Raw genomic sequence first — 27872 nt, 5'->3', positions numbered from 1 at the left:
AGCGTAGGGGTAAAAATTACTATTCACACTCCAGAGAGTGCAACAGTAGGGAAAGCGTTGGATAGCGGGAGGGTAAAAATTACTATTCCCACTCCAGTGAGTGCAACAGTAGGGAAAGCGTTGGATAGCGTAGGGGTAAAAATTATTATTCCCACTCCAAAGAGTGCAACAGTAGGGAAAGTGTTGGATAGAGTAGGGGTAAAAATTACTATTCCCACTCCAAAGAGTGCAATAGTAGGGAAAATAATAATGTAATATTTTATTAAAAATAAATTAATTAATAATAATACCAATAAAAAAAAGTATTAAAATTAATTACCAATAACAAAATATTTAGGTGGCGATTCCGATCGGGTAAAAAAAATTCCCGTATGACTCGTATCCGTATATTTTTACGTACGAATCGTACAAGTCCCGTCCCACCGGTGAAGTACGTGAAAAATACATACGAATCGTATCGGGAAAAGGTCTACGAGACGTACGCGGACAGTTTTACGTACAAATCGTAAAACTGAAGTCCGAGCGCACAAGTACGATCCGTACCACCCTTCCGAATACACAAGCGTATGTAAAACGTCCCGTACGTAGCGAACTCTGTACCACTCGTATCCTGGGTAAACTCTTGCCCAGGATACGAGTCGTACAGCCCCCCCCACCCCCGCGTATGTCCGCACATACCCCCGTATGTCAACACCGTACCCCCCGAATGTCAGCACTGTACCCCCTCTGTCCGCACCGTACCCCAGCCCCGTACGTATATGCACCGTACCCCAGCACCATACCCCAGCCCCGTACTTGTACGCACTGTACCCCAGCACCGTACCCCAGTCCCGTACTTGTACGCACCGTACCCCAGCCCCGTACTTGTACGCACCGTACCCCAGCACCGTACCCCAGCCGTACTTGGACGCACCGTACCCCAGCACCGCACCCCAGCCCCGTACTTGGATGCACCGTACCCCAGCCGTACTTGGACGCACCATACCCCAGCACCGTACCCCAGCCCCATACTTGGATGCACCGTACCCCAGCCCCGTACTTGGACGCACCGTACCCCAGCACCGTACCCCAGCCCCGTACTTGGACGCACCGTACCCCAGCCCCGTTCCCCAGCATCGTGTATGTACGGACCTTACAACAACATTGCGTATGCGAGCACAGTACAACAACATCGCGTATGTACGCACCTTACATATGCAAAAACGACTCATACTGAACCAGGACACTGTAAAACAGCACAAGGAGGGTCAATTCGACTCGAACAACACCACAAAACACGTCTACAGTAGAAACAACATCAAAATGACTGACCTGGCACATCCAAACAGGCAAACAGAGGCCCAAACTCACAACCACCTCTTATAACACACCCACCAAAATTTCAAACTCAGGCACACCCACAAATGGACCAATAAAAAGGTCCCACACACACAAACCATGAGCCTTTGCAACAGACTCACTGCAGCTACAGAGCACACCCCAACAACTGCACCCATACACCTTAACATATACACCTTCACACAAACTTCTTCACACATACCCCCTCTTCACATTCCCACACACACCTTCACATTCACACCCACACACCCACAACCATCCACACCCTCACCCCACACCATGCCCACAGACAAGAATCCAAAGTTCACAAGGCAGGAGCTTCACATCTTTGTCAACAAAGTCATCAGAGTCGAGCCACAGCTCTTTGGAACATTGGTCAGACAGACCAGCATTGCCGAAAAATCACACATGTGGCAGAAGATCGTCGATAGGGTGAATGATGTTACACCCATCAGAAGGACCAGGAATGAATGCCAAGCCAGGTGGTACGATCTGCGGAGGGCAGTCAAGCGGAAAATGAACGAGGACTACGCCCAGAGCAACATCACTGGAGGTGGGCTGCCCCGCAGACCGGTACATTACCATCCCTGGGAGGAGAAGGTGATGGCCCTGCTTCTGCCGGTGGGAGTACACGGACTTCAAGGACTTCCAGAGCCTGGTGAGTACACAAACAACTCATGGAAAATGGGGGGAATGGCATCCACACCCCAACTACACAAAATGCACGCAACTACCCCCAAGCCCTCCCCGGACACAACCACACTCAAAAACAACGCTCATGCCACTAACATGTGTATGCCCCATTCACAAAGCAAGGCCATGCCCTGTCCCAGGCTACACAAAGCACTGACCCAAGACTGGATATCCGGGATGCTGGGAGGGTGGGGCTCACAAAACGCATTGTTCAACTCTGAGTCAGACACCATTGCCCTCAGCCCATATGGCCCAGGTACATACCCATGCACCATGCTCAATGCACAGTGACTGGCAAAGTACTGACAAGGTAGCTGACACTTGGCCCTGCTGTAGGCAGCACAAGGCCCTCCTGTGACCACTGCAAACTCAAACACCAACACAACAAGCTCAGACATCTAGGACAGGAGCTCACATTCACTGTCATGGCAGCATGCTCCATGGGGGGACAGATACATCACCTGGGAGACCCACTGCCAAATCACACTACACCCACCAGCAGGCCCTGTCACACACACCCCTTACACAAGCACACACAAGGGTCACAATGTATCATCCAATATAGACATGGAGCCCAATACTCACCCGTGATGGCCTCAAGCTGCTAAGGGGGGGGCTTGCAATACTGTGCGGACAGACCTATTTGGAAGAGAATCATGAAGGCATAGAGGTCATGGCTCATGTGGAGGTTCCCGGGGAGGGAGTTCAAGGTATGTTTGGCCAGGTGGGAGAACTATCTCCTGCATGCTGGAGTTCGGTGGATGTGAAGAATGGTGGCCAGGGCAAGGTTGGATGCACAGAGTTGGGCCAACGGGGTCTTGGATGACAGACGTCCAAGGTTGGTTTGGGGTCTGGGGTTGTGGACTGCCTCCTGAGTGTGGGTGAGGAGTCTGAAGGTCATCCTGCAGCAGACAGTGATCCATTGCAGCTATCTCAGGTGGATGGTGATGTGGCTGGGGCGCGGGATGTTGAAGCTGAGGTGTGCAGATGCACCCTGGATGTGGACAAGTTCTCCGGGAGTTTGGCTGTTCTTGCTCCGTAGAGGGCAGGGCTGTAGTTGACACGGCTGGTGTCGTGGACCTGGGGGACGGTCAGTCTTGCCTTGGAGTGGATCTATCTGTGGATCATGTGCATCATGCGGAGGGTGTTGCAGCATGAGGTACAGATGCTGGTGAGTTGCATGGCAATTGTGAGCGACGAGTCCATGATGGACACCATCTTGCGTGCGTGGCCACTGGATGCTGGTGCAGTGCCCTGGTGGGTGGGACACAAGGAGTTGACCCAGCTGTAAGGGGACAATCCTCAGATGATTACCTCAGTCCTGGCCAAGTCCAGCCTCAGGTGGCTGATGTTCAGCCATTCATCAACGAACCTCATGCCTTCGGATGTATGATGTAACAACGCGTACCATTACAACGCGGTATTTTACATCGCGGTTTCAACAACGCAAGTCGTTACATCGACTTGCGTTGGAGGGCGCTGGACATAGGAATAGTGTGAATTACTATTCCAACTCCAGTCTACGTACAGTAGGGAAGGTGCTGGAATAGTAATTCACACTATTCCTTAGCCCAAATCGCCCTCCAGTGCAAGTCGGTGTAACGACTTGCGTTGTTAAAACCACGATGTAACCATACCGCGTTGTAATGGTTGCGTGGTAAAGGATGTTTCCCTACGAGATGATGATGAGGTTGTGTGCGCATGTGATGGTGGAGAGGGGGGTCATGGACATATTGAAGATTGACACTCTGAGAGATGAGCCCTGGGCCATGTGCCAGATGACGCCACTGTACTACATGCTTAAGGCTTGAGTCCCACTCCCATGGCCTTGCTGGTGAGCTACTTTGTGATTTCATCCTGGTCCATACTCTGGATACCAGTGTTGGAGATGTGTGAGCTGACAGTGTGTTTTAGCACATTGTGTATAATGCTGTGGAGAGGTCAAGGGGGGTGGCCTCACCATTATTGAGCAGGGCAAAGTTGTCGGTGTTGGTGGCAATGATGACGGTTGCAGTGGGGTGATTACTGTGGAAGATGGTCTTGTGCAGGTTGCCCGGAGCTCTTTGCATGGAGGAAGTTTGTCAGTTGCTCGTTGACTGTCTTCCTGATGACATTTGCTGGCTAGGGAAGCACGTTGAGGTTCCTTGAGAGCCAGCGTTCCTGCCGTCCCTTGTCTAAGAAGGGCCTGGGTCACTGCATGCCTCTATCTACCATGGTATGTGGCTAACTCCAATGATACATACATGACATGCTGGACGGGGGCTACAAGGATGGGTAATGATGTGGCTGAGATGTTGTGTGGGAAGGGGCCTGATGGAGATCCCCAGGGGGTGTTGTATTTCATGATGATGGAAGTCCAAATCCTGAGGGAGGTTGGTCCCGCGTATAATAGTGCTGTCTGCCTCTGTGTGCCAAGGCTGGCGTGTATGTCCATGAGCTTGCAGTGGTAGAAAGTTGCAAGGGATTGGCTCAGCCTTGCAAGGGTGGGGTGTCTTTTGGATAGAGAGCTGATGTCAGTGCACTCACAATGCTGATGAGCTCCTTGATGTCGTGCGTGTTTTTGGCTTCAGCCCCATCTGAAGGATCTCCAATTGTCCTTGCTGATGATATGGTGATGGCTGTGTGTGCCATTTTCCAGGGTTGTAAGGCCACTGATGGTTATTAGTGTTGCAAGCTGTGCACAAGAGTCCTGCTAGACGTGTATGAGTCCAGTAGGTCTGCCTTGTCCCAGGTGGCTTAATTGTTGTTGTGCGTCACAGGAAAGTCCGTCAATGTGGCTAGATTGTTTTATAAGTTGCTGATCCAGTGTGTGAGGTTGCAGGGTGTGGCGGTGGTTTTGGTTCCAGTGTCCCACACAGCATGTCTGTGTTGACTTACATCAAGCATCTTTGGGGGATTGGTAGCGGGGTGTGTGGCAGTGTGTTGCTTGTGGGAGACGTGGATGCTAATGTGGATGGACCAATGATGGATGCTGGTGTGGTTCTCATCCAGCCAGAAGTTCCTGGCCCACAGCCACATGTATCCTGTGGATGTGAGGGCGTGCGTGAAGATGGACGTGTTGATGGCTTTGTGGAATTGTGGATGTAGGCCTGGAGATCTGTAGATGAGTGTTACTCTGAGGGTTTGCAGGGGGTTTGTGCCAAACAGGATTTGTGACCCTGGGTGCGTACTTGTGAATAGATATCAATTCATCCTCCGGGATTGGTAGTGCCGTCCCTGCGGGTGCTCTGGTATCCGTCTGAGATGGCAATGAAGAAGTTGTGTGCTGAGGATGCTTTTATCCAGGTCACTGTCATGAAGGTGATGTGTGGGCCTGTTGTGTTGAGGAGGTAACAGAGTCCAATGGCGTGCTGTTGGACGGAGCCGGTGTGGAGTAGGAGGGACATGACCTGTTTGGTGTGACAGGGCCTGGAAGGCGGGGCAGCACTGTGTAGGCAGTTGGAGTTGCACACTCAGCATGCGAAGGTGTTGTGTGTGCGCTTGGGGTATGCCTGAGAGCAGGCGGTTGATTTTCGGTTGGACATTGCTTGGAGTGTGGCTGCAACATGAGACTGTTGTGTGATGTGGGTCATGCAAGGACATGAGGGTCGTGCAATGTGCACTTTGCATGCGCTGACGGTCCTGCCTTTGGCAAGGCGTGGCCGCAACAGTGGCACAGGCAAGCTGATGACAGCCTAATGAAGGGGTGGAGGGAGGAAGGGAGGAGCATCTTGGAGGCGTGTGGGTTGCAGAATCCGGGAACTTGGTGGGCCCTTGCCGCAGGTGCCACAGCAGCAGGCGGCATGTACTGGAAACTAGGCCGAACGTAGCACACAAAGACAAGGAGGTCAGAAAGGACAACTGCAACAGGTGTACGTAAAGGAAGGAGTGTCAGGTTACTCATGGCTCACCAAGAGAAAATGGATGAACAATCACCAAAGATGACTGGCACAGGATCAGGAAACAGAAGGCCGAGCTGCGCAAAGAAGACACACCCTCAGCAGGTGTTGACGGCCCGTTGGGGGAGCAACCTGCCCAAATACATACACAACCATGGACTTCATGCACAATAGAGATTAATAGCCATGAAGAACTGCATGCATGTTGCCGAACTACGCATACACTCATATGCACAATCTTTGACAACTATGCCAGAGATGACGCATGCTAAGTGGCAAGAGACCTGCATTGACAGAGATGAGGCACTTTGGAGGGTGAGGAACACCTTTATTATTCAAACTCACACTAAGGGAAATGCATCAATATGAACAGACTCACAGGTAATTTGACTGAACATGTGGGACCTAGGCAGGACACCCCCTTCACAACACAGATGTTGTAAATCCAAATGAACTGGCACACAAAGTAAGGGGATGAGCCAAATACCTCCTGCTGCACACGGAGAGGCTGCAATTCCACATTGAGCCTGTTATGGGGATGTCCCACACTATGTCCACCCGTAGCATCCCGTATGTTTCAGAGGGAAGTTTTACACACATTGATGCCTTCATCAGAATCCAAAATCCATTACAGATGACTATCACGAAGGGTGACTATCAATTCATGGGAGTCATGCTACATGTTATGTGCCCCATGGTGAGTAGACATGTATGCATGGTAACACAACATGCACAGAAGCAGTCCCCACACATTCCAAACACGTACGAGCCCCAAAATACCTTGCTGCAATCCTTACCCAAAATGACATTTCCCCATGTCCGTGCATGGAACACTGATTCAGCACACGTTGCAATACTCATGAGGAATAGCAGGAGGACAACGATGACACGAGCAGACAACATGCGCAAGAACCTGGGAATGACAGACACACAAGAAGTCAGCTAAAAGATTTTTCTCCGCATACACGGTCATTTACTAAACATGAACAATGTTGTCCCCATGCAAAGTTAAAATAAAGTGTCTCAGCAAAAATGTGTGGAATGACATCATCACTCGAGTGACACATCAGAACACACATCTAAGTCACTTTGCATACAGTCAGCTGGACACACACATTGCAACACATGCCACCCAAGGCTACAAGCATGCACACTCAGACCCAGTGACTCACCATTATAAGAAGAAGTTGCGTATGAGCTGACTCCGGATATCCTCCTCCTCCTCCTCCTCCTTACTTGCCTTGTGACCAAGCCCTTCATCCTCCACGGGTGGATGTTCCTGCTCATCCTGCTCCAGGATGAGTGGCACTTCCTTCTCCACTGCCAAGTTGTGCAGCATGCAGCACACGTGGAATATTTTGCAGACCTTCTCCGGTGCATTTGGGAGGGACCCGCCTGTCTTGTGAAGGCACCGGAATCGGCTCTTCAGGAGGCCAAACGTCCTCTCAATCACTTGCCTGGTCTGCCCGTGTGCATTGTTGTACCGGTGATCTGCAGCTGATCTTGGGTTGCGGAGAGGTGTCATCAGCCATGGCATGTTGGGATATTCAGAGTCCCCTACATGGAAACATCATGTAAATAAGTGGGTCGGGAAATGCCGTAAGGGCCTAAGATACCACAACACACAGGACAAACAGAGTATACCCACCAACAAGACATGTTCGTTCGTTGTGCAGCCGCAGCATCATTTGTGGCACCCTGCTACGCCTAATGATGTAGGCATTGTGTGCTGACCCTGGAAAACGTGCACAGACATGGGAAATCAGCATGTTAGCAAGACACACCACAAGGGCATTGATAGAGTGGTAATGTTTACGGTTGCGATAGGCTACCTCCTGTGCCTGTGGTGGTACCAAAGCCACATGTGTCCCATCAATGGACCCAATGACATGGGGCATCCCTCCCAGGGCATAGAAATCACCCTTGACACCTGTCAACTCCTCAGGAGTAGGAAAATTTATAAATTCATCAAGGTGCTCCAACATGGCTGTCAAAACATCACACAGGACACGGCTGAACATTGTCTGTGACATGCCACCAACATCAGCTATGGTGAATTGAAACGTACCTGTGGCAAAAAAATGTAGGGCTGACATCACCTTCATCTTGGGGGTCAGCGCAGTAGAATACCTGTGTTGCGGTTGGAGGTGTGGTGCCAGCTTGTCGGTCAAGTCCTCAATCAACTGTTGAGTGAATCTATAATGTCGGATGCAGGCACGTTCCCTCATGGCAGCCAAGTCTGGCATTGGTCGTGGGACAGGCAGTGCCCTGCAGAAAATTGTATTGAATAACGAAGATTGAGATCCTACCAACATCAATGTCAATGAACAGAGCACAGGCTAAAATGCTACTACACATCAGCTAAATACAGAGTCTGGTCTGTGCAATACATCCAGGACAGCTTGGTGATACTCCTACGAAAAGCCAGATACACCCATTGATTGGCAAGTCAAGTTCAGCAATGTCTCCGGCTGCATCGTCTGTGCCATCCTTGCTAGTCACTGTACTTGTGTATTGAGTATGTTGAAATGCCTTCATGGAGAAATTCTCCCTTTTCAGCACTATGCATGTGTGTAGCACACATATGGTACTTGTTCTGCAGGGTATTTGGCCACCTGACTCACAATTGTGGGCATTGTATCTGTGGGAACTCCACCCTATTCCTTCCATGAGAGACAACATCTTGGTGGCTGTCCCATCACCTGTACATTCCTATCAGTCCTGGGATGTGTGTGACAGTGTGTGCTCCCTTTGGCTCTCTCAGTTTAGTAGGCAGTGACATGACTGTACATTCTTGTGGTATGATCTCAGTGTTTGTATTGTGCTGCATCCGCCAGGGGTGGGTATGCATGTGTTATTTGTCCTCACACCCACATGTGGTGTGTCATGCAGTGGGGGAAAGACATCCATCCTCCTGAGAGTGGGACACTGCTGTCAGTGATGTGTTGTTATGGCACTATCATCATAGTCCAAAATTAGGGATGCGCACATACACCCATGGAGTTGTGGTCATCTGATAATGATGTACACCCCCCCATTGTCTCTGTCCACTGCTGGGAGTCCTCTTCAGCCACCCCTCATATTGCAGGCAACTGCTGGTAGTCATATACACCCACCCCTCACAGGTCTGTCCACTGCTGGTAGAGATATGCACCCACCCCCATGTCTCTGTCCACTGATGGGAGTCCTCTGCACCCACCCATATATGTCTGTACACTGCTGGGAGTCCTCTGCACCCACCCCTCACATGTCTGTCCACTGGTGGTAGTGATATGCACCCACCACCATGTCTCTGTTCACTTCTGGGAGTCCTCTTCAGCCACCCCTCATATTGCAGGTCACTGCTGGTAGTCATATACACCCACCCCTCACATGTCTGTCCACTGGTGGTAGTGATATGCACCCACCCCCATGTCTCTGGTCACTGCTGGGAGTGATATGCACCCACCCCCATGTCTATGTCCACTGCTGGTAGTGATATGCACCCACCCACATATGTCTGTCCACTGCTGGGAGTGATATGCACCCACCCCCATGTCTATGTCCACTGCTGGTAGTGATATGCACCCACCCCCATGGCTATGTCCACTGCTGGGAGTCCTCTGCACCCACTCACATATGTCTGTCCACTGCTGGGAGTGATATGCACCCACCCCCATGTCTCTGTCCACTGCTGGTAGTGATATGCACCCACCACCGTGTCTCTGTCCACTGCTGGGTGTCATATACACCCACCCCTCACATGCCTGTCCACTGCTGGGAGTACTCTGCACCCACCCACATATGTCTGTCCACTGCTGGTAGTGATATGCACCCACCCATATATGTCTGTCCACTGCTGGGAGTCCTCTGCACCCACCCCTCACATGTCTGTCCACTGCTGGGAGTCCTCTTGAGCCACCCCTCATATTGCAGGCCACTGCTGGGAGTCATATACACCCACCCCTCACATGTCTGTCCACTGCTGGTAGTGATATGCACCCACCCCCATGTCTCTGTCCACTGCTGGTAGTCATATACACCCACCCCTCACATGTCTGTCCACTGCTGGGAGTACTCTGCACCCACCCACATATTTCTGTCCACTGCTGGGAGTCCTCTGCACCCACCCCTCACATGTCTGTCCACTGCTGGGAATCCTATGCAGCCACCCACCCACCCACCCCCTTGGTGCAGTACACTGCTGTCCTGGGCCTACACACACACCAATATAAAGGTAATATGCTGCACCAGGCCGTAAGCCAACATTCGTGGCGTGTGTAAGCCTTGTATTCCAAATGTACTGGTGCCTTAGGGGTACATGTGATACGGACCGTACCCCCGCATTCATAGGGTGTGTACGGTCCGTACCACTTGTACCCCTACGGCCCCAATCCAATAGTGATACGGCCTGTACCCACGCTATGAATGTGTGGGGACGGTCCATATCACTATAATAATGGTGCCGTAGGAGTACGCGTGGTACGGCCCGTACACACGCTCTGAGAGCGTGTGTACGGTCCGTACCACGCGTACCCCTACAGCACCACTACAATAGTGATACGGACCGTACACACGCTCTGAGAGCGTGTGTACGGGCCGTACCACGCGTACCCTACGGCACCACTACTATAGTGATACGGGCCATACACACACTCTGAGAGCGTGTGTACAGTCCGTACCACGTGTACCCCTATGGCCCCACTACAATAGTGATACGGACCATACCCATGCTATGGATGTGTGAGTACGGTGCGTATCACTATTGTAGTGTTGCCGTAGGGGTACGCGTACACGTCCACTTCCGTTGTTGTGGTACGCAGGGATTGGTGGACACACCCCCTGAAGTGACCAGACCCTGGAGGTAATGTATGTCCTCAATATTGTAGGTTTTGGGTAGGGGGTATGTTTCCTGCCCCTCACCCCCCCCTTGGCCCCTGGGTGTTGTTCTCACCTTCTTCGGCGTGTGCGTCGGGTTCGGTGCACCAGGTCGTAGGCTAAGAGGGCCGGGATGACACGTAGGATGGGGTCCATGTCTGTCCGTCGCGTACCGGGGCTCCGTTTTCGCGTCGGACTCAGTTTTCCGGTATTTTTTGGCTGCCCTAAATAAAATAGCTATGTGGAGTGACGTAGGGACAATTCGTACTTGCTGGTCCGTAAAACGCTGCCTGACTCCGTACGGACGTCGCGTACGCGCTGTCCAGGATCAGACTAGTAGGTATTTTTTAGCCGTACGGTGTTTTGTACTTTTCGTACGGAAATGGTATTTCTGTACGAATCGTACTTGCTGGATTGTTCGGTGGATTTCCCGGGTACGAGTCGTACGGAGAATACGCTCCGTACGACGATTCGTACCCGGGTTTTACAGGATTGGAATCGGCACCTTAATAATTAATTAATTATAAATACCAATAAATATATTTTTTTAATTAATTACCTATTAATAATTAATTAACAACCAATTAATGTTCAATACCAAAAATTAATAAATACAAATAATACCAATTAATAATTAATTAATAATAAATTAATTATCAATATACAAAAATAGTTTCAATAATTAATTATTTACAATTAAATTACTTCCCACCATATTCCCCTATAAACCCACAACCCGCTACAAATAATAAATTAATACAATTAACATACTTATCAATTAAACAAATAATACAAATTAATTACCAATAATACAAATTAATTACCAATTAATAATTAATCAACAACCAATTAATTTTCAATACCAAAAATTGATCAATAATGAAAAAATACCAATTAATAATTAACAGTTAATTAAATATAAATACACAAAAATATTTTCAATAATTACTTAATTATAATTAAAATACTTTCCACCCTTTTACCCTATAAACCCACAACACGCTCCAAATAATACATTAATACAATTAATATAATGATCAATTAATCAATGAATACAAATTAATTATCAATTAATAAAAATAATTACCAATTATTAAAACTTAAATACCAATTAATAATTAATTACAATAAATTAATAATCAATACCAATTAATAATTACTTAATAACAATTAAATTACTTCCCACCCTTTTCCCCTATCAACCCACAACCCGCTACAGAAGTAAAACGCAAAATTAAATTAAAAATAATTAATAATTCCTAAAAATGATTATTTAATGTACTATAATTAAATTACTTCCCACCCTAATCCCCTATAAACCCACAACCTGCTATGGAATTAAATTACACAAAAATTAAATAACATAAAATTCATTACTTTAAAAATATTCAAACATACATTCCAAAATTAATACATACTTTTAACACATATACTAACACTTAAAACACTATAAAAAATTGGATATTTTTAACAACTATATTATGACTGTTGATATTACTTACTTCTATATTATGTAAATAGATATTTCTTACCTGATTTTCGGTATTCTGCACCACTATATTTTGGCAATTTGATATTCTGTCCATTCTATATTAAAAACTCGATATTCTGTCCAGTAGATATTTTTTTTTCGATATTATGACTGTTTACCAGCAAATATATCTGCCTACAGTTTTGAGACTACGTTTTTCAAGCATTTGATGACATCATCTTGGGTTTGCGGACAACATGAAGAATTCTTTGAAAATCCACTACTGGATTGATAAAATTGGCAGGTCAATAATAAGAAAGGATGTGGCTTAATGGCTAGAGCGGCCGACTGTGAAGCTGCGGAAGCAGACTCGAGTCTGGGCGTCGGCTCAGCTTCCTGTGATTCTGGGCAAATTAATGTGTCCTTATGTAACGTAACTGGTGCGCATGTAAAGCGCTTTGATACCTTCGGGTCGAGTTTGCGCTATAAAAAACTGCAAGAAAAAAAATAGAATAATTTCATTAATTTCTAGCACTATATATCAATATTGATCAGCAGATCAGGTAAGCAAAGGAAAATGACCAAACCTCACCTGGTGTGATTTGTGGGATTTGGTTTAGATGTAGATGACACTACTATAGAAGGGCTCTGAGAAGTAAACAAAGTCCTCTTTCACAGATCTGTATTGTAATTGGTGGCAGACAAAGGGTTTTTGCAGCAGGGAACTGGGCCTTCTTGCCTTTTGGACAAGATAAATATGCAAACTTGTTGCACTAGATCTCAAACAACATTCCTGGATGTCAGGAAATATGATTTCCACATTCCTGACTAATATTCTCTCAGTGTCAGTACTGACTAAAAACGTTGTCTAGTCAGAGGATTATGGCTTGTGTCCTGAAAATCTTTTTATCTGCCCTCAATGAGGTGAGTTAATTTGGCCCAGTCCATGGGAAAGACTGTGTACAGGACTCACTGGATGTTCAGTGTCAGTAGAAAGGTTTTGTATTATAGGGTGAATGGGGTTTCCCTAAAGATGTGAAATGTAGGTAATACCTTTGATACTGTGGATGAAAAGTGTTCAGTTTAAGAAGGGTCTGAGCTATTTCTACATTTGTTGAGAGCTAACTGAGGACCACAGTGAACTGAACCCAGATTTAGAGTGAGTGAGTGCTATGTTGAAAGCTAACTGAGGACCACAGTGAATGGAGCTCGGATTTAGGATGAGGCTGCGCTCAGTCTAAGAAGGCTCTGAGCTGTGTCGATGTTTATTGAGAGACATGTGAGAGCCACAGCAGGGTGAGCTCTTAGAACGGGTAGGGAAGCGCTCAGTTTTACAAGTGTCTGAGCTGAGTTATGTTAAGAGTTGGGTGAGGCCTTCAGTGGTGTGTTCACAGAGCTTTAATGGCGGAGTGCTCATTCAAGAAGGGTCTGAGCTGTGTTCATGTGTGCCAAGCTGAAGATTCAAATGGTGTGCTCTTGGACAAAAGCTCCTTTCAACTGCTTGGCATAGCACATCATTCAGAGAGTTCAGTGACGCTGCCAACTTCTTCAGACATGGTCCTCATAAGAGATGCCGTTTTAAGTCCCTAAAGGGACAACTTCCTTTGTTCACAATAGTTATTAAAAGACAGAAACCAAGGCACAGTGTTAAGGAGAGCCGTAAACACTTACCTGTCGAAACATGTCGCCTCATAGGAGAGACAATTATAGAATTAATAATTATTGAATGTAAGGGCATCAAACGACACAAAGACTAAAGTGGGCCCTATTATGTTTCAGCATAGCCTCTTGTAAACTCCCTGCAACAAAAGGACACCACATTTTTTTCTAAGGTTGGTCCTAACTAATTTTAATTGAATAGGACTGTATGCGGTAAGCTATCACTGGCTCCAGTAACTAAAATATTTAAAAAAATATATGACTGTACCTCCCTTTACTTTCACTTTTTGAACAGAAGCATTTATCTTTAACCAGTGGCAGATTCTTAAAATGTTCTATTATTGAAGAATGGCTTTTGATGCTCTTTCATGTGAAATATGCATATCTGTATCTGTATCTGCCTCTGAAATGTGTTGCCCTGGTGGTTTTATTGCTAGTAAAAGTACAATATACTTGTTCATAGTGCATTTCAGATTTTAAAATGGATGATGTTGTTTGCATGATATGACTAGGGTGGTGCTTACTATGTATGTATTCACTTGAATGGAGCAGTCCCCTTTATAGGCCTTACTAGTGCTCCAGGGTTTACATACGGGGCAGAGTCAGAGGAGGGTGTTTCCAGCCCATGTAACCAGGAGTTGTTTCTTAGTGGGTCTGATACCAATAGTTGAGATTAGGATGAGACTGAGATTGATCTGTAGATATGAGACAAGTTCTCAAGGTCTCCTCGTGGGTCTTATCTGGAGCCCACATCTCCAATAATTTGCCCATTTCCAGTGGGCTAGTCTAAGGCATGATGAAGAGGTCTAGATTATTGTGTACAGCTCTGTTTAGTTTGTGGTAACTTTTCTTAAATATTTTGTTTAGTTCCTGATATGAAGTCTAAGGTAGTGTGTCCAATACTGAAGGACTCATTTCAAATATTTGAATTATTCTGAATGATTCAATTAGAAATATAAAGGCAACTTTGGGGTAATGTAAAGGTAAGCGTCTAAAATTGTGAATAGTTTGAGTCACTTACTGTATGGAAAAGGGTGAAATACTCAACTATGTATGCTTTGGAGCATGGAGTAGCAGGTAAATACCAACCCTCTGAGGGTTAGACGTCACAGTGACAGCCGGCTTGGCTTTCAGGTGACAGGACACTTTTGGGTTAGAGGTCTCTGTATTAGCTATTGTGGGAGTCACATGTTAAAGAATGCCAGGGTTAGGGGTCTCGGTATCAGCTGGCTGGTTGCTCGGGTGAGTGAAGACCCCTATTGTCACAACACACCTGCAGCTGGCTGGGGGGCTCAGCTTACAGAATGCACCCAGTGTTAGAGGCCATACATTTACCTGGCTGGAGGGGTCAGATGATAGAATGCCCCCCAGGGTTAGATGACAGAGGCCACATATAGAACACTCCCAAGCATCAGTCGTTGTGTCACCCGGGTCATAGAACACTCTCCGGATTAGAGCATAGAGGTCACAGACTCGGTCATGAGAGCCCAGGTGAAATAACGCCCCTAGCGTCACAGGACACACCAACAGGTGTCGGGAGGGGGTGGGGGTCAGCTCATAGAATGCACCCTGTGTAGAGGCCACACTTACCTGGCTGGGCGGGTCAGGTGGTAGAACACTCCCAGGCTTAGATGACTGAGGCCGCAGATAGAACGCTCCCAAGGTCAGGGCCAGAGCATCAGTTGTTGAGTCACCCGGGTCTTAGAACACTCCCTGGATTAGAGCACATCGGTCATGGACTCAGTCATGGGAGCTCAGGTGATAAAAAACACTCGGGGATAGATGATGCACAATTAGATCAGGGGTCATGGCTCCTGGTTACAGCGTGTGGTATAGGCTATCTGAGAACTCTTGGGTGACATCAAATTTTGTTATTGTAGTAAGTGCAGTGAGTTTATGCAACTGCCCACAGAATTGGTGCAAAAAAAGGGACAACAGTGTTAAATCAGGGCTGGTTTGGAAAATGGGCACATAAGAGGGTAATGTAGAGACAAAAGTGACACTGAAGACCAAGCAGAGTGAAGCTGATAAGCAGAGGTTAAGATATGCCATTGACTTGCACTGACAGCCTCGGAAGGGGTGTCAGACTCTGTCTACCTCCTGTGTTTCTCTGTTCATTGATTCTGTAATACTGACCTTTGAGTACATTTTGAATAACCCTTGATCTTCTTCATAGGGGCTTCATACATCAGCAAGACCTGTTCGTCATCCTGCTCAGAGGGCTCGGCCTCTCTTGCAGGTGCAACAGCTAAAGTTACCTGCTGCAGCACTGACCTGTGCAATGGAGCAAGCAGTGCGAAGATCAGCTACACGCTGCTCTCCCTGGCAGCGGGCATCAGCGCCCTCGTGGTCAGAGCTGTGCTTTGAGGTGAGGATCTCAGAACTGTTTACCTTTCACAGACTCACATGGGCTCCAGGTGGGGCACCTTAACCATGGGGTAACTGCAGAGCCCCTGGGGCTTTTAGATATGTGAAGCCCTCCAGTAGTAGGCGGCTGGACCTGTTTGTCAATATCAAAGAGGTTTCAGCTGCTTCTGCTACCAAATGCCTTCTTCATCAATGGATTTAAATCTGGGGATGTGTCAAAATCCATTGGAGTTGCATGGAATGCCTCCCTAGGGCTGAATAACAAAAGACAGAGATTTGTGCTGCATTGCATTACTACAGACTTTTGACGCCACTTGGAGCCACGCAAAGTGTTGTGTAGTGCAAATGTGACGCAACCTTCTCATAAATAACTTTCTATGTCTTAGCTCTGCTGACCTACACTGGTCTAGAAACCTCTTAAACAAACATTAACCTTCTATATCTGAGCTCTGTTAAACTCTACTGATCCTTTAAACCTTTTAAAGATGCCCTAAACTATCTCGGATCTCTGCTCTGCCAAGAAACAGTCACTCACCTATCTCTGATCTCTGCTGCGCTCTCCTAACCCTCCACAACTCAAATTGGCACTTACCTTTCTTCTGCGAGCTCTGCTTAGCTTGCTTGCTCTTTGAAACTTCTTAAGGTGCTACATACCATTGATTTCATGACTGTACTCAGGGCTCAGGGCTCCTGCTCTTACAAACCACTTCAAGAGACACTAACTAATTTTAGGGCTCTTTCCTGCATTAAAGGGACACTACACTTATTTCTGAGTTCTGCTAAGCTCCCCTGCTCCTCCATTTCTCCTAAAGTGGTATTAACCCTCTGTATCTCAGTTGTACTCTGCTCACCAGCTCCCACCAATCTGGACCAATAACCTTCCAACTATCAGCTCTCTTCAGCTAGCCTCCTTTTATGAACTTTTTAAGGTGACACTAATCCTTTAACTCCTAACTCTGCTCAGCCCTTTTGCACCTACAACCCTCTTAAAGAGACACTAAGGTGCCGATTCCGATCCGGTAAAAATTATCCCCGTACGACTCGTATCCGGTCTTTTTACCGTACGAATCGTACAAGTGCCGTACAAACTGCCAAGTACGATTCGCATGGGAAAAAGTCCATACGAATCGCATTGGAAATATTTCCCCACACGTCCTCGGGTCGGAAAATGTGTCCGACACGTCCCCGGACGATTTACCGTACAAATGTGAAAAGTGAAGTCCGACCGCGCAAGTACGATCCGTCCCGTGCATCCGATGTTACAACCGTATGGAAAAAACACCGTCCGCACCGAACTCCCATAGCAACCATGGAGACATGTGCCCACATACGCGCCGAACACCCCCCCAGCCCCCGTATGTGCGCGCCGAACCACCCCCCAGCCCCCGTATGTACGCACCGAACCACCCCCCCCAGCCCCCGTATGTACGCGCCGAACCACCCCCCCCGCCCCCTTATGTACGCGCCGAACCAACCCCCAGACCTCGAATGTACGCGCCGAACCCCCACCCGCGTATGTATGGAGCGTACCCCCACCCCAACAGTGTATGTACGGACCGTACACTCACCCGCGTATGAATGGAGCGTACCCCCACCCCAACAGTGTATGTACGCACCGTACCCCCACCCGTGTATGTCCACAGGTGTATGTACACACCGTACCCCCACCCGCGTATGTATGGAGCGTACCCCCACCCCAACAGTGTATGTACGGACCGTTCACTCACCCGCGTATGAATGGAGCGTATCCCCACCCCAACAGTGTATGTACGCACCGTACCCCCACCCGTGTATGTCCACCAGTGTATGTACGCACCGTACCCCCACCCGCGTATGTATGGAGCGTACCCCCACCCCAACAGTGTATGTACGGACCGTACCCCCACCCGTGTATGTCCACCAGTGTATGTACGCACCGTACCCCCACCCGCGTATGTATGGAGCGTACCCCCACCCCAACAGTGTATGTAAGGACCGTACCCCCACCCGTGTATGTCCACCAGTGTATGTACGCACCGTACCCTCACCCGCATATGTATGGAGCGTACCCCCACCACAACAGTGTATGTACGCACCGTACCCCCACCCGCGTATGTATGGAGCGTACCCCCACCCCAACAGTGTATGTACGCACCGTACCCCCACCCGCGTATGTATGGAGCGTACCCCCACCCCAACAGTGTATGGACGGACCGTACCCCCACCCGCGTATGTATGGAGCGTACCCCCCACCCCAACAGTGTATGTACGGACCGTACTCTCATCCGCGTATGTATGGAGCGTACCCCCACCCCACCAGTCTAAGTACGGAGCGCACCCCAGGCCCCAACACCAGCACCCTCACCCAACATGGCGCATGTACGAGTCGTACCAAGCCACAGACAAGGACAGCACTGTACAACAAAATGGCCGATGTACGCACCGTACAGACGCTAAAAACACACGTACACAACCAGGACAAAGCAAAACAACACAAGAAGACTCCATTTGAATCGCACAAAGCCACAAAACATGTCCAACAAGCACAAATACAACCTATTCACTGACCTGCAACTGCCAAACTCCCAAACAGAGGCCCAAAACACAACCACTCCTTATAACACACCCACCCAAAGTTCAAACACAGCCACACCCACCAATGGACCAATAAAAAGGCCCAACACACACAAACCATGATCCTTTGCAATAGACCCACTGCTGCCAGACCACACAGAGAAACAACTGCACCATACTACAAACTCCACTACACCTTACACCTGCACAGCTTCACACAACCACCTTCACAAACACCCCCTTATCACATTCACACACACACCTGCACAACCACACCCACACACCCACAACCATCCACACCCACACCCCCCACAACCATCCACACCCATACCCCTCACCATGCCCACTAACAAGAATCCAAAGTTCACTAGCCGAGAGTTGGAGGTCCTCGTCGAAGAAATCATCAGAGTCGAGCCACACCTCTTTGGAACATTGGTCAGACAGACCAGCATTTCCGAAAAATCAGCCATGTGGCAGACGATAGTCGATGCTGTGAATGCTGTTGGGTCCACCAGAAGGACCAGGCATGAATGCCAAGCCAGGTGGTACGATCTGCGGAGGAGGGTCCGAGCCAAAATGACCGAGGAACATACCCAGGCCAACACCACTGGAGGAGGGCCGCCCCGCAGACCCGTACAATACCATCCCTGGGAGGAGAAGGTGATGGCCACGCTGCCGGTGGTGGGAGTGGAGGGAGTAGAAGGACTCCGAGAGCCTGGTGAGTACACAAACAACTCACATCACATGGGGGGAACGTCATCCACAACCAAACTCACAATCATGCACGCAACCACCCCAAAGCTATCGCATGACTCAACCACACTCCATAAACACGCACATGCCACTAGCGCCACCATGCCCCATGCACCCAGCTAGACAATGCCAAGTCACAGGCCACAGAAAACACCAACACAAGACACGGTAACCCGGATGGCGGGAGTGTGGGCCTCAAAAATCACATAGTGCAACTCAGAAGCAGACAACTATGCCCTCAGCCCATAGGGCCTAGGTCACAGCCAGACAAACAGTGTGTCCCCACACAGGAAAGACTTGCCTGCAAATGGCGGATGCCTTGCATGAAGACATGGGGGTGAAGGCACTTTTTGCACATGACAGCAGCTAATGAACAGCCAACACTGTGAAAGAGTGGCAGCACACACCACCACAGCAGCAGCGCAGACACAGACACTACACCCAATGGGTGCCTGGAGATCAGAAACAAACTCACATGAACAAGCCAAGGGCCATTCAAAGACCTGCAAACTCTGTGTGCCTAGGAAGCTGGGCTGAGGTGACAGAGGGTGACAGACAGAGGGAGGGAGAGGGGGAAAGAGAGGGAGGGAGACACAGCGAGACGGACAGAGGGAGGAGGATGACACAGGGAGGGAGGGAGAGGGGGACAGAGAGGGAGGGAGACACAGGGAGACGGACAGAGGGAGGAGGCTGACACAGGGAGGGAGGGAGAGGGGGACAGAGAGGGAGGGAGAAAGGGAGACACAGGGAGACCAATTCACCCCTGGGTGGCGTGGGAATGTCTGCCCGTCAGCAGGTGGACTGCGTGCATGTAGACAAGGGTGGCCAGTGCCTGAATCCCCCTCTCTTCTCCATGGCAAAACACTGGGCCATGTGTCAACCTGTGCACAAGCACAACGCCAGCTACCTACTTTATATAAGTGTGTGGAACAACTCCATTTGCCCATGTACAGTGCAACACGGAATGCGCCAATGCATGGCTCGCCACACCTGCTCACTCCACTGCTGACTGCAGTCACAATTGACGCAGCAAGTAAGACTGTGTCACACATAGGTAAAGTCTCAAAAGCTGTGGCCAAGGGACATACCCATGCACAAGTGCACCGTGAGTGGAATGCAAGACATATCCAAATACCCAGAGGAAATGTGCCAACTGTGAAAGGAAGGAAACATGGATGTTGCATGGAACAAAAATAACATTGTCTCTCTCACACACAGGTCAACGTCGTGGATCACCCCCCAACACTGGGGGGGAAGACTCACAGGACCTAGCTCTGCAGGATGACGATCCCACTGGCAGCGACGACTCTCACAACTCTGTGGACGACCCCGACCAACCTGGCCCCTCTGGTGTCCAACCACCTGCAGCACCTGCGTCAGGTACAACTGGGCCAACCACCACCCCCACTCCTGCCACATCCCAGGAGACACCCAGGATCCCTGCCCCACCACCACAACGCAGCCAGTCTGACCAGGAGGGACACGGTGTACCGGGCACCCAGGAGGAGGCAGGCGACAACGCAAATGCCACCCCTCAGGGGTCCCGGAGACCCGATGTGCCCACAAGGGCAGGCCAGGCGCAAGTGGGCAGGGGTGGTGGGAGTGGAGGACGGCGGAGGCGCGAGCCTGACCAGTTGGCTGCGGAACCGGTATATTCCCATGTAAGAAACATCCTGAACACATACCGGCAGGACACCACGGGCATGAGCCAGGTTGTGTCCACCCTCAACGAGATGAAGGGGACCCTCGAGGAGATCAAGACCCAGCAGGCCCAGCAACATGTGGAGCAACATGCCTGTCAACAGCGACACCAAGGACGGATGGAGGACAGACAGGCTGAGCTCGTGACGGTGCTCATGGGAATAAACCGTTCACTCCGTCGGATAGCCGACAACATGGGCAACCCTCCCTGTGCCACCAGGCGAAGAACATCACCACCCACAGGGAGCGATCAGGAGGAGGAGGATACATCCGACGGAGCATCCCAAACATCGTCACGGCCTGCTTCTGAGGGTTCCAGCAGGAGGGCGGGTCGTCCACAGAAAAGACCGTGAGGGTCAGCGCAACAGCACCATCTCCCAGGACACCTGGCCTGGCACCTGGCCCACTGGCCCAACAGCATCACATCAGCAAATGACATTCTCTGCCACATGGACTTGATGATCACTGTCTGACCAATGTTGACAAAGACTGTGGCATGGACTCTGATGATTTCCAATGGCAAGGATACCAACTCCCCCAGTGAACTTTGGATTCTACACACCCGGAAAGCCCCTCTTGTCATACCCCCCCCAACACGTACCCCTAGACAAATAAAAACTGTCACAATCAAGAGATGATGCCTACATTTTGCATTATTACATGACATGTGTCCTGTAAAGTCTAACCATGCCTGAGTTCTCATATGACTTCAACCATCCATATCCTGGGGCCTGAGTCTGGCACAGGACACACATGGGTCACAATGTATTAGCCAAGACAGACATGGAGCACCATACACACCCGTGATGGTCCTGACCAGCTCAGGGGGTGGCCGCACAACCGTGCCGACAGCCATATTGAGTACAGCAACAGTCATGCGCAGAGGTCAGGGATCATGTGGAGCGTCCTGGGGGCACCCAGGTATGTGTAGACAGGTGGCAGAACCATGTCCTGCAAGCTTGAGTCAGGTGGATGCAGAGAATGGTGGCCTGGCCAACGTTGGATGCATGGGGATGGCACATGTCACAATACCCACACAGTCATGGACATCATGCACAGTACAGAGTCTATCCCAGACAAACAGCTTGCATCTTGCTACTCTACACATAGACACATAGCCACTATCACTGAGAACCATGCCAGACATGCCGTATGCACCGTGGCAACACACCAGCATTGACTGAGAAGAGGTACCTTGGAGGCATAGGGACACCTTTATTAGTCATGTATTCCGGAATGCAGAGGCAACTCGGAGTACACATACACAGGTCATGTGGAGTAACATGTGGGTCCAACACTGGCACCCCCCTTCTGCACCACTAATGCTTGATATCCATGGAACTGGCACACAAGTGTCGGGTAACAGCTAAACACCCCCTGCTGCTCACGGAGAGGCTGCCATACACCATTGATCCTCTGATGTGGAAGTCCCACACCATGTCAAGCCAATGCAAACCGTATGTGTCCGAGGGCAGTGTTACACACATTGATGCCTTCATCACAATCCACTATCCCATTACAGATGACTGTCAACAAGTCTGACCATCCATTCAGGTGAATCCACCTACATGTCATGTGTCCCATGGTGATGCGACATGTCTGCAGAGGAACCAAACATCGACAGGGGCAGTGTGCACACATCGTAAACAACTGCCACACCCAATACACCCCTGATGCATCCCTTACCCTAAGGAGATTTCCAAACTTGGCCGTGCGTGTAACGCTGAGTCAGCACACGATGACGTGTCCATGAGGAATAGCAGTGCCACAACAATGCAACCAGCAGACGGCATGCGCAAGTACCTGGGGATGAGAGACACACAAGAAGTCAGCCACAAAAAGCCCATCCACTTGCATGTGCATGTACTCGACACATATAAGGATGACAACATGCTAGGTCACATTTATGACTGCGGAAACACACCCATCACTGGCACCATCACTCGAGTGACACATCCACACACACCTCTGACTCACGTGGCATACATGCAGATGGACACACACATAGCAACACATGTCACACAGGGACCAATGCATGCACACTCAGACACTGATACTCACCACTAAGCAAAGAAGTCGCGTATTAGCCGACTCTGGATGTCCTGTTGCGGCTCCACATCCTCCACATCACTAGCCCCATTGCCAAGCCCTTCGTCCTCCACGGGTGGATGGTCCTGATCATCTTGATCCAGGATGAGTGGCACAGCTTTCTCAACTGCCATGTTGTGCAGCATGCAGCAGACCATGAAGATTTTGCAGACCTTCACCGGGGCATATGGGAGGGCGCCGCCGGTCTTGTGTAGGCACCTGAATCGGCTCTTCAGGAGGCCAAATGTCCTCTCTATCACTCGCCTTGTCCGGCCATGGGCGGTGTTGTAGCGGAGCTGGGCCAGCGTGCTGGGTTTGCGGAGAGGTGTGATCAGCCATGCCATGTTGGGATAGCCAGCGTCCCCTACATGGAAAACACATGGACAAAAGTAGGACAGGAGAAGCAGTCGGGCAGGAAGTCTACGCAAAATACAGGACAGACAGAGTGTACCCACCAACAACACATGCTCCTTCGTTGCGCAGCTGCGTCATCATTTCAGGCACCCAGCTACGCCTCATGATGTAGGCATCGTCTGCTGATCCTGGAAAACGAGCACAGACATGTGAAATCACCATGTTGGACAGACACACCACAAGGGCATTGATGGAGTGGTAGTGCTTGCGATTATGGAAGGCTACCTCCTGTGCCTCTGGTGGTACCAAAGCCACATGTGTCCCATCTATGGACCCAATGACATGGGGCATCCCTCCCAGGGCATAGAATCCACGCTTGACACCTGTCAACTGTTCAGGAGTTGGGAACTTAATGAACTCATCCAGGTGAAGCAACATGGCCTCCAAAAAATCATGCAGCACACGGCTGAACATGGTCTGGGACATGCCACCAACATGAGCTATGGTATTTTGAAAGGTACCCGTGGCAAAAAAATGTAGGGCTGCCATTACCTTCTGCTTGGGTGTCAGTGCCGTAGGATACCTGTGCAGCGGTTGCAGGTGTGGTGCCAGCCTTGCTTTCAACTCCTCAATCAACGGTTGAGAGAAGTGGTAGCAACGTATACAGTCATTCTCCCGCATGTCAGCCAAGTCCGGAATTGGTCGGGGAAGAGGCGGCGCTCTGCAGTAATTTGGAAGTGACAAGGAAGAGTGAGTGCACCACAACAACAATTTCTATGTACTGAGCACATGTTAATCTGTCAATACACATATGCTACATATGGAGTCAGGTATGTGCGACATGCCCTGGACACGTATGGCTGCCAGGTGACACTCCTACCAAGACCCAGCTACACACGGGGATTGTGAACCTCCACATCCCATGGCATGGGACTAGCTGTGTCCCAGTGTAAGTGAACAGCCAGACGCAATACAGGAGTGACATACATCAACATATCAGCAGATGTAGGATGTTGATTGCAGAGACAGGTAGGGGGACACTAGAGCCACAGGTCACATGACATAACACTAGGACAGCCCACACACCTTGCCATGAAGGTGTACATGTCATGACTGATAACACATACATTGAGAGTATGCAGACAGGTCCTTGTTACGCTACTCCGTGTCCCATGCATACATACACACCTTACATCCGATACCACATGTGGCCTGGTGTGCGTAAGAGTGTGCCATGGCCATCTACACACAGACACATGTTGGTTGCAGCAACTGCAGATGCATTTGAGGGAACACCAACAGCAAGCTAATGGGAACACACCACACATACATGACATAGTCACATCGTGCAACGTGGGTAGTCACATGTCAGGTGTGGTAACCCCTGTAGCGGGCATCAGGGGACACTTGCGTGTGTTGTTGACTGTGCCATGCCAGTGACGCTTATCTCAAGTGTTCTGTACGACATGCACACATGTCAAAGGAGTGAAGGGCATGTCTGGCACATAGTGCACCTTCACACATAACATCAGTACACATCTCATCATACATCTATTGCCTTCACAACTCAGGAGTAAAGTGCCACATCACAGCCTTTCACACCTGTGCCCCACACATGTAGTACTGCACAGACAATGCCTTGATGTCCATCCATGGACAAGTATGTCAGCTCCATTCCTGTCTGTGTGCTGCCTGTCACCACTGTTATGTGTGAAAGACACCGTACATTCGCTCTGAGGGCGTGTGCATGTTCACTATCACTATGGGTACGCATACGCGAGCACACCCATAGTGATAGTGAGCGTACACGCGTGTGTACGGTCCGTATCACTATGGGTACGCATACGCGAGCACACCCATAGTGATAGTGAGCGTACACGCGGGTGTACGGCCCGTATCCCTATGGGTACGCATACACCAGCACACTCATAGTGATAGTGAGCGTACACGCGGGTGTACGGCCCGTATCACTATGGGTTTGCTCGCGTATGCGTACCCATAGTGATAGTGAGCGTACACGCGTGTGTACGGTCCGTATCACTATGGGTACGCATACGCGAGCACACCCATAGTGATAGTGAGCGTACACGCGGGTGTACGGTCCGTATCCCTATGGGTACGCATACGCGAGCACACCCATAGTGATAGTGAGCGTACAGGCGGGTGTACGGTCCGTATCCCTATAGGTACGCATACGCGAGCACACCCATAGTGATAGTGAGCGTACACGCGGGTGTACGGCCCGTATCACTATGGGTTTGCTCGCGTATGCGTACCCATAGTGATAGTGAGCGTACACGCGTGTGTACGGTCCGTATCCCCATGGGTACGCATACGCGAGCACACCCATAGTGATAGTGAGCGTACACGCGGGTGTACGGCCCGTATCACTATGGGTTTGCTCGCGTATGCGTACCCATAGTGATACGGACCATACACACGCGTGTACGGCCCGTTGCTATGCATTTGGGGTGCCCTAGGGCCCCGGAACGCACCGTACCTGTGTGTGAATATCCAAATTACATAGGGGACACATGAGGGACAAGTATTAAGCCAGAGATGCATGCTGGTTGCCATGGAGACCGAGTTTAAAGTTTGAATTTTTTTAATCAGGTGGTCTGCAAAAATCGGTTTGGAAGAATCTACTTTTTTGCAAAGTTGTTGTTGAAATGACAACATGCTGAATTGTAAAAAAATCTAACCACCTCACTGGAGTAGGTTTAAAGGGATTGGAGGAAACATAGGATGCAAATGTGAGTGACCAATCACTCTGTACTCCTGTGCATGAAACAGGCCAGCGAGGCAGATATAAGGCAGCCAGGTCCCATGAGAGAGCACTTGCCTGCACATCTTTGGATTCAACTACACTGCTGCTGCTCGTGATTCCCTGGCACCATGTCAAGGTCTGTGGAGAGGGCCCAGCCTTTCACCCTGGAGGAGAATCTAGCATTGCTGGATGTCATCCTCCCACAGTATCCCATGCTGTATGGCCGACCAGGGTTTCAGGTGAGTGCTGAGTCCACTAGCACAGACTGTGTCCCTTTTTTGTGACTGTCACTCCTGGCATTGTGTCCAGGTGTGACATATATGCATTGTACTGTAGAGTGGGTCCCAGGGGGGGGAATTCCTGATGTCTCCCAGCCAGAACATGCTGTGGTGCATGTCTGCTGTCCTCACTTGCATTGTGTTCACAGTGACAATCACTGCATGGTGCATGCCATATTCTGCCTCTCTAATCCTCCTGGGAATGTTGTTTCTACAGTCCTCATGTGATTCTGTGGTCACCCCAGTGTGACAGGTGACTGTACCCACAGATGTGTGTTTGTGTCGTGCAGCTGTGCTGAGTGTGTCCACATGATGTGTTCGTACCCTGGACATCGGTGTGTGTGTAAGTCCCCTGTCATGTGGGTGGGTGCATATGTGGAGTGTAGCACAACAGCTGCATGAGGGATGGGTATGCCCTGGCCATCTGCTGTGAGCAGGGAACAGTGATGTGTGTCTGCCGTGATGAGCCATCCCCACACCTGTTACCCCACCCAGTCTAGTGGCACATGTGCAGAGTGAGGTTTGTAGCTGCAGTTGCCAATGGCAGGTGAATGTCCTGTGCCTGTGTGTGTCTGTGTACTCTGCTGAGGTAGCGTCAGTGGCCTGTGGCATGTGACTGCTTTGAGGTCCTGCACATAATCCTGGTGTAGCTTCTGATGCACAGTGTGAGCCTGGATCATTGATTGTGTAGTTGCCCTCATTCCACCTGTGTACTTTCAATGGCACGTAGTGCCTTTGCCCTTCCCCAGAGGATAATGTCCCTATGACAAAGGTGCAATGCTTTGGCTGCATACTATGCCTTGTTGTAACCAGCAAAATTGTTCTAATATGTGTCTCTGTGACATGTGCCAGGTGTATTGATGTAGTGTCACTTGTTCATCTTCACAGGTAGGCGCCTCTGCCAAGAAGCAGATCTGGATGAACGCCGTCAGTGCCGTGAGGAGGATGGAGGGTCGCAAGCGGCGCCTGGCCCAGGTGAGAAAACGCTGGCAGGATATCCGGTGCTGGACGTGGAGGATCGCACGGGTCCTGCTGGGGGACTCACCTGAGACCCATAAGAACCGTGGGCGCCCTGCCGTCTGACCCACATCCACAAGCGTGTGCTGGCGGTGGTC

General features: G+C 49.7%; 1 protein-coding gene across 2 annotated transcripts in view; it reads left to right on the top strand.

Annotated features, from left to right (window-relative positions):
- LOC146829634 (prostate stem cell antigen-like) overlaps positions 1-27872 on the top strand; it is a 115550-nt gene that overhangs the window by 77300 nt on the left and 10378 nt on the right. For both annotated transcript variants that reach the window (XM_085606707.1, XM_085606708.1), the window contains exon 3: positions 16073-16264. In XM_085606707.1, the coding sequence (XP_085462833.1) occupies positions 16073-16263 (191 nt within the window). In that variant the 3' untranslated portion in view covers position 16264. The remainder of the gene's footprint in view (positions 1-16072; positions 16265-27872) is intronic.

This window comes from Triturus cristatus, chromosome 5_2 (assembly GCF_964204655.1).
Source record: "Triturus cristatus chromosome 5_2, aTriCri1.1, whole genome shotgun sequence".
NCBI classification, from domain to species: domain Eukaryota; kingdom Metazoa; phylum Chordata; class Amphibia; order Caudata; family Salamandridae; genus Triturus; species Triturus cristatus.
This window is presented reverse-complemented; position numbering and strand designations above follow the sequence as displayed.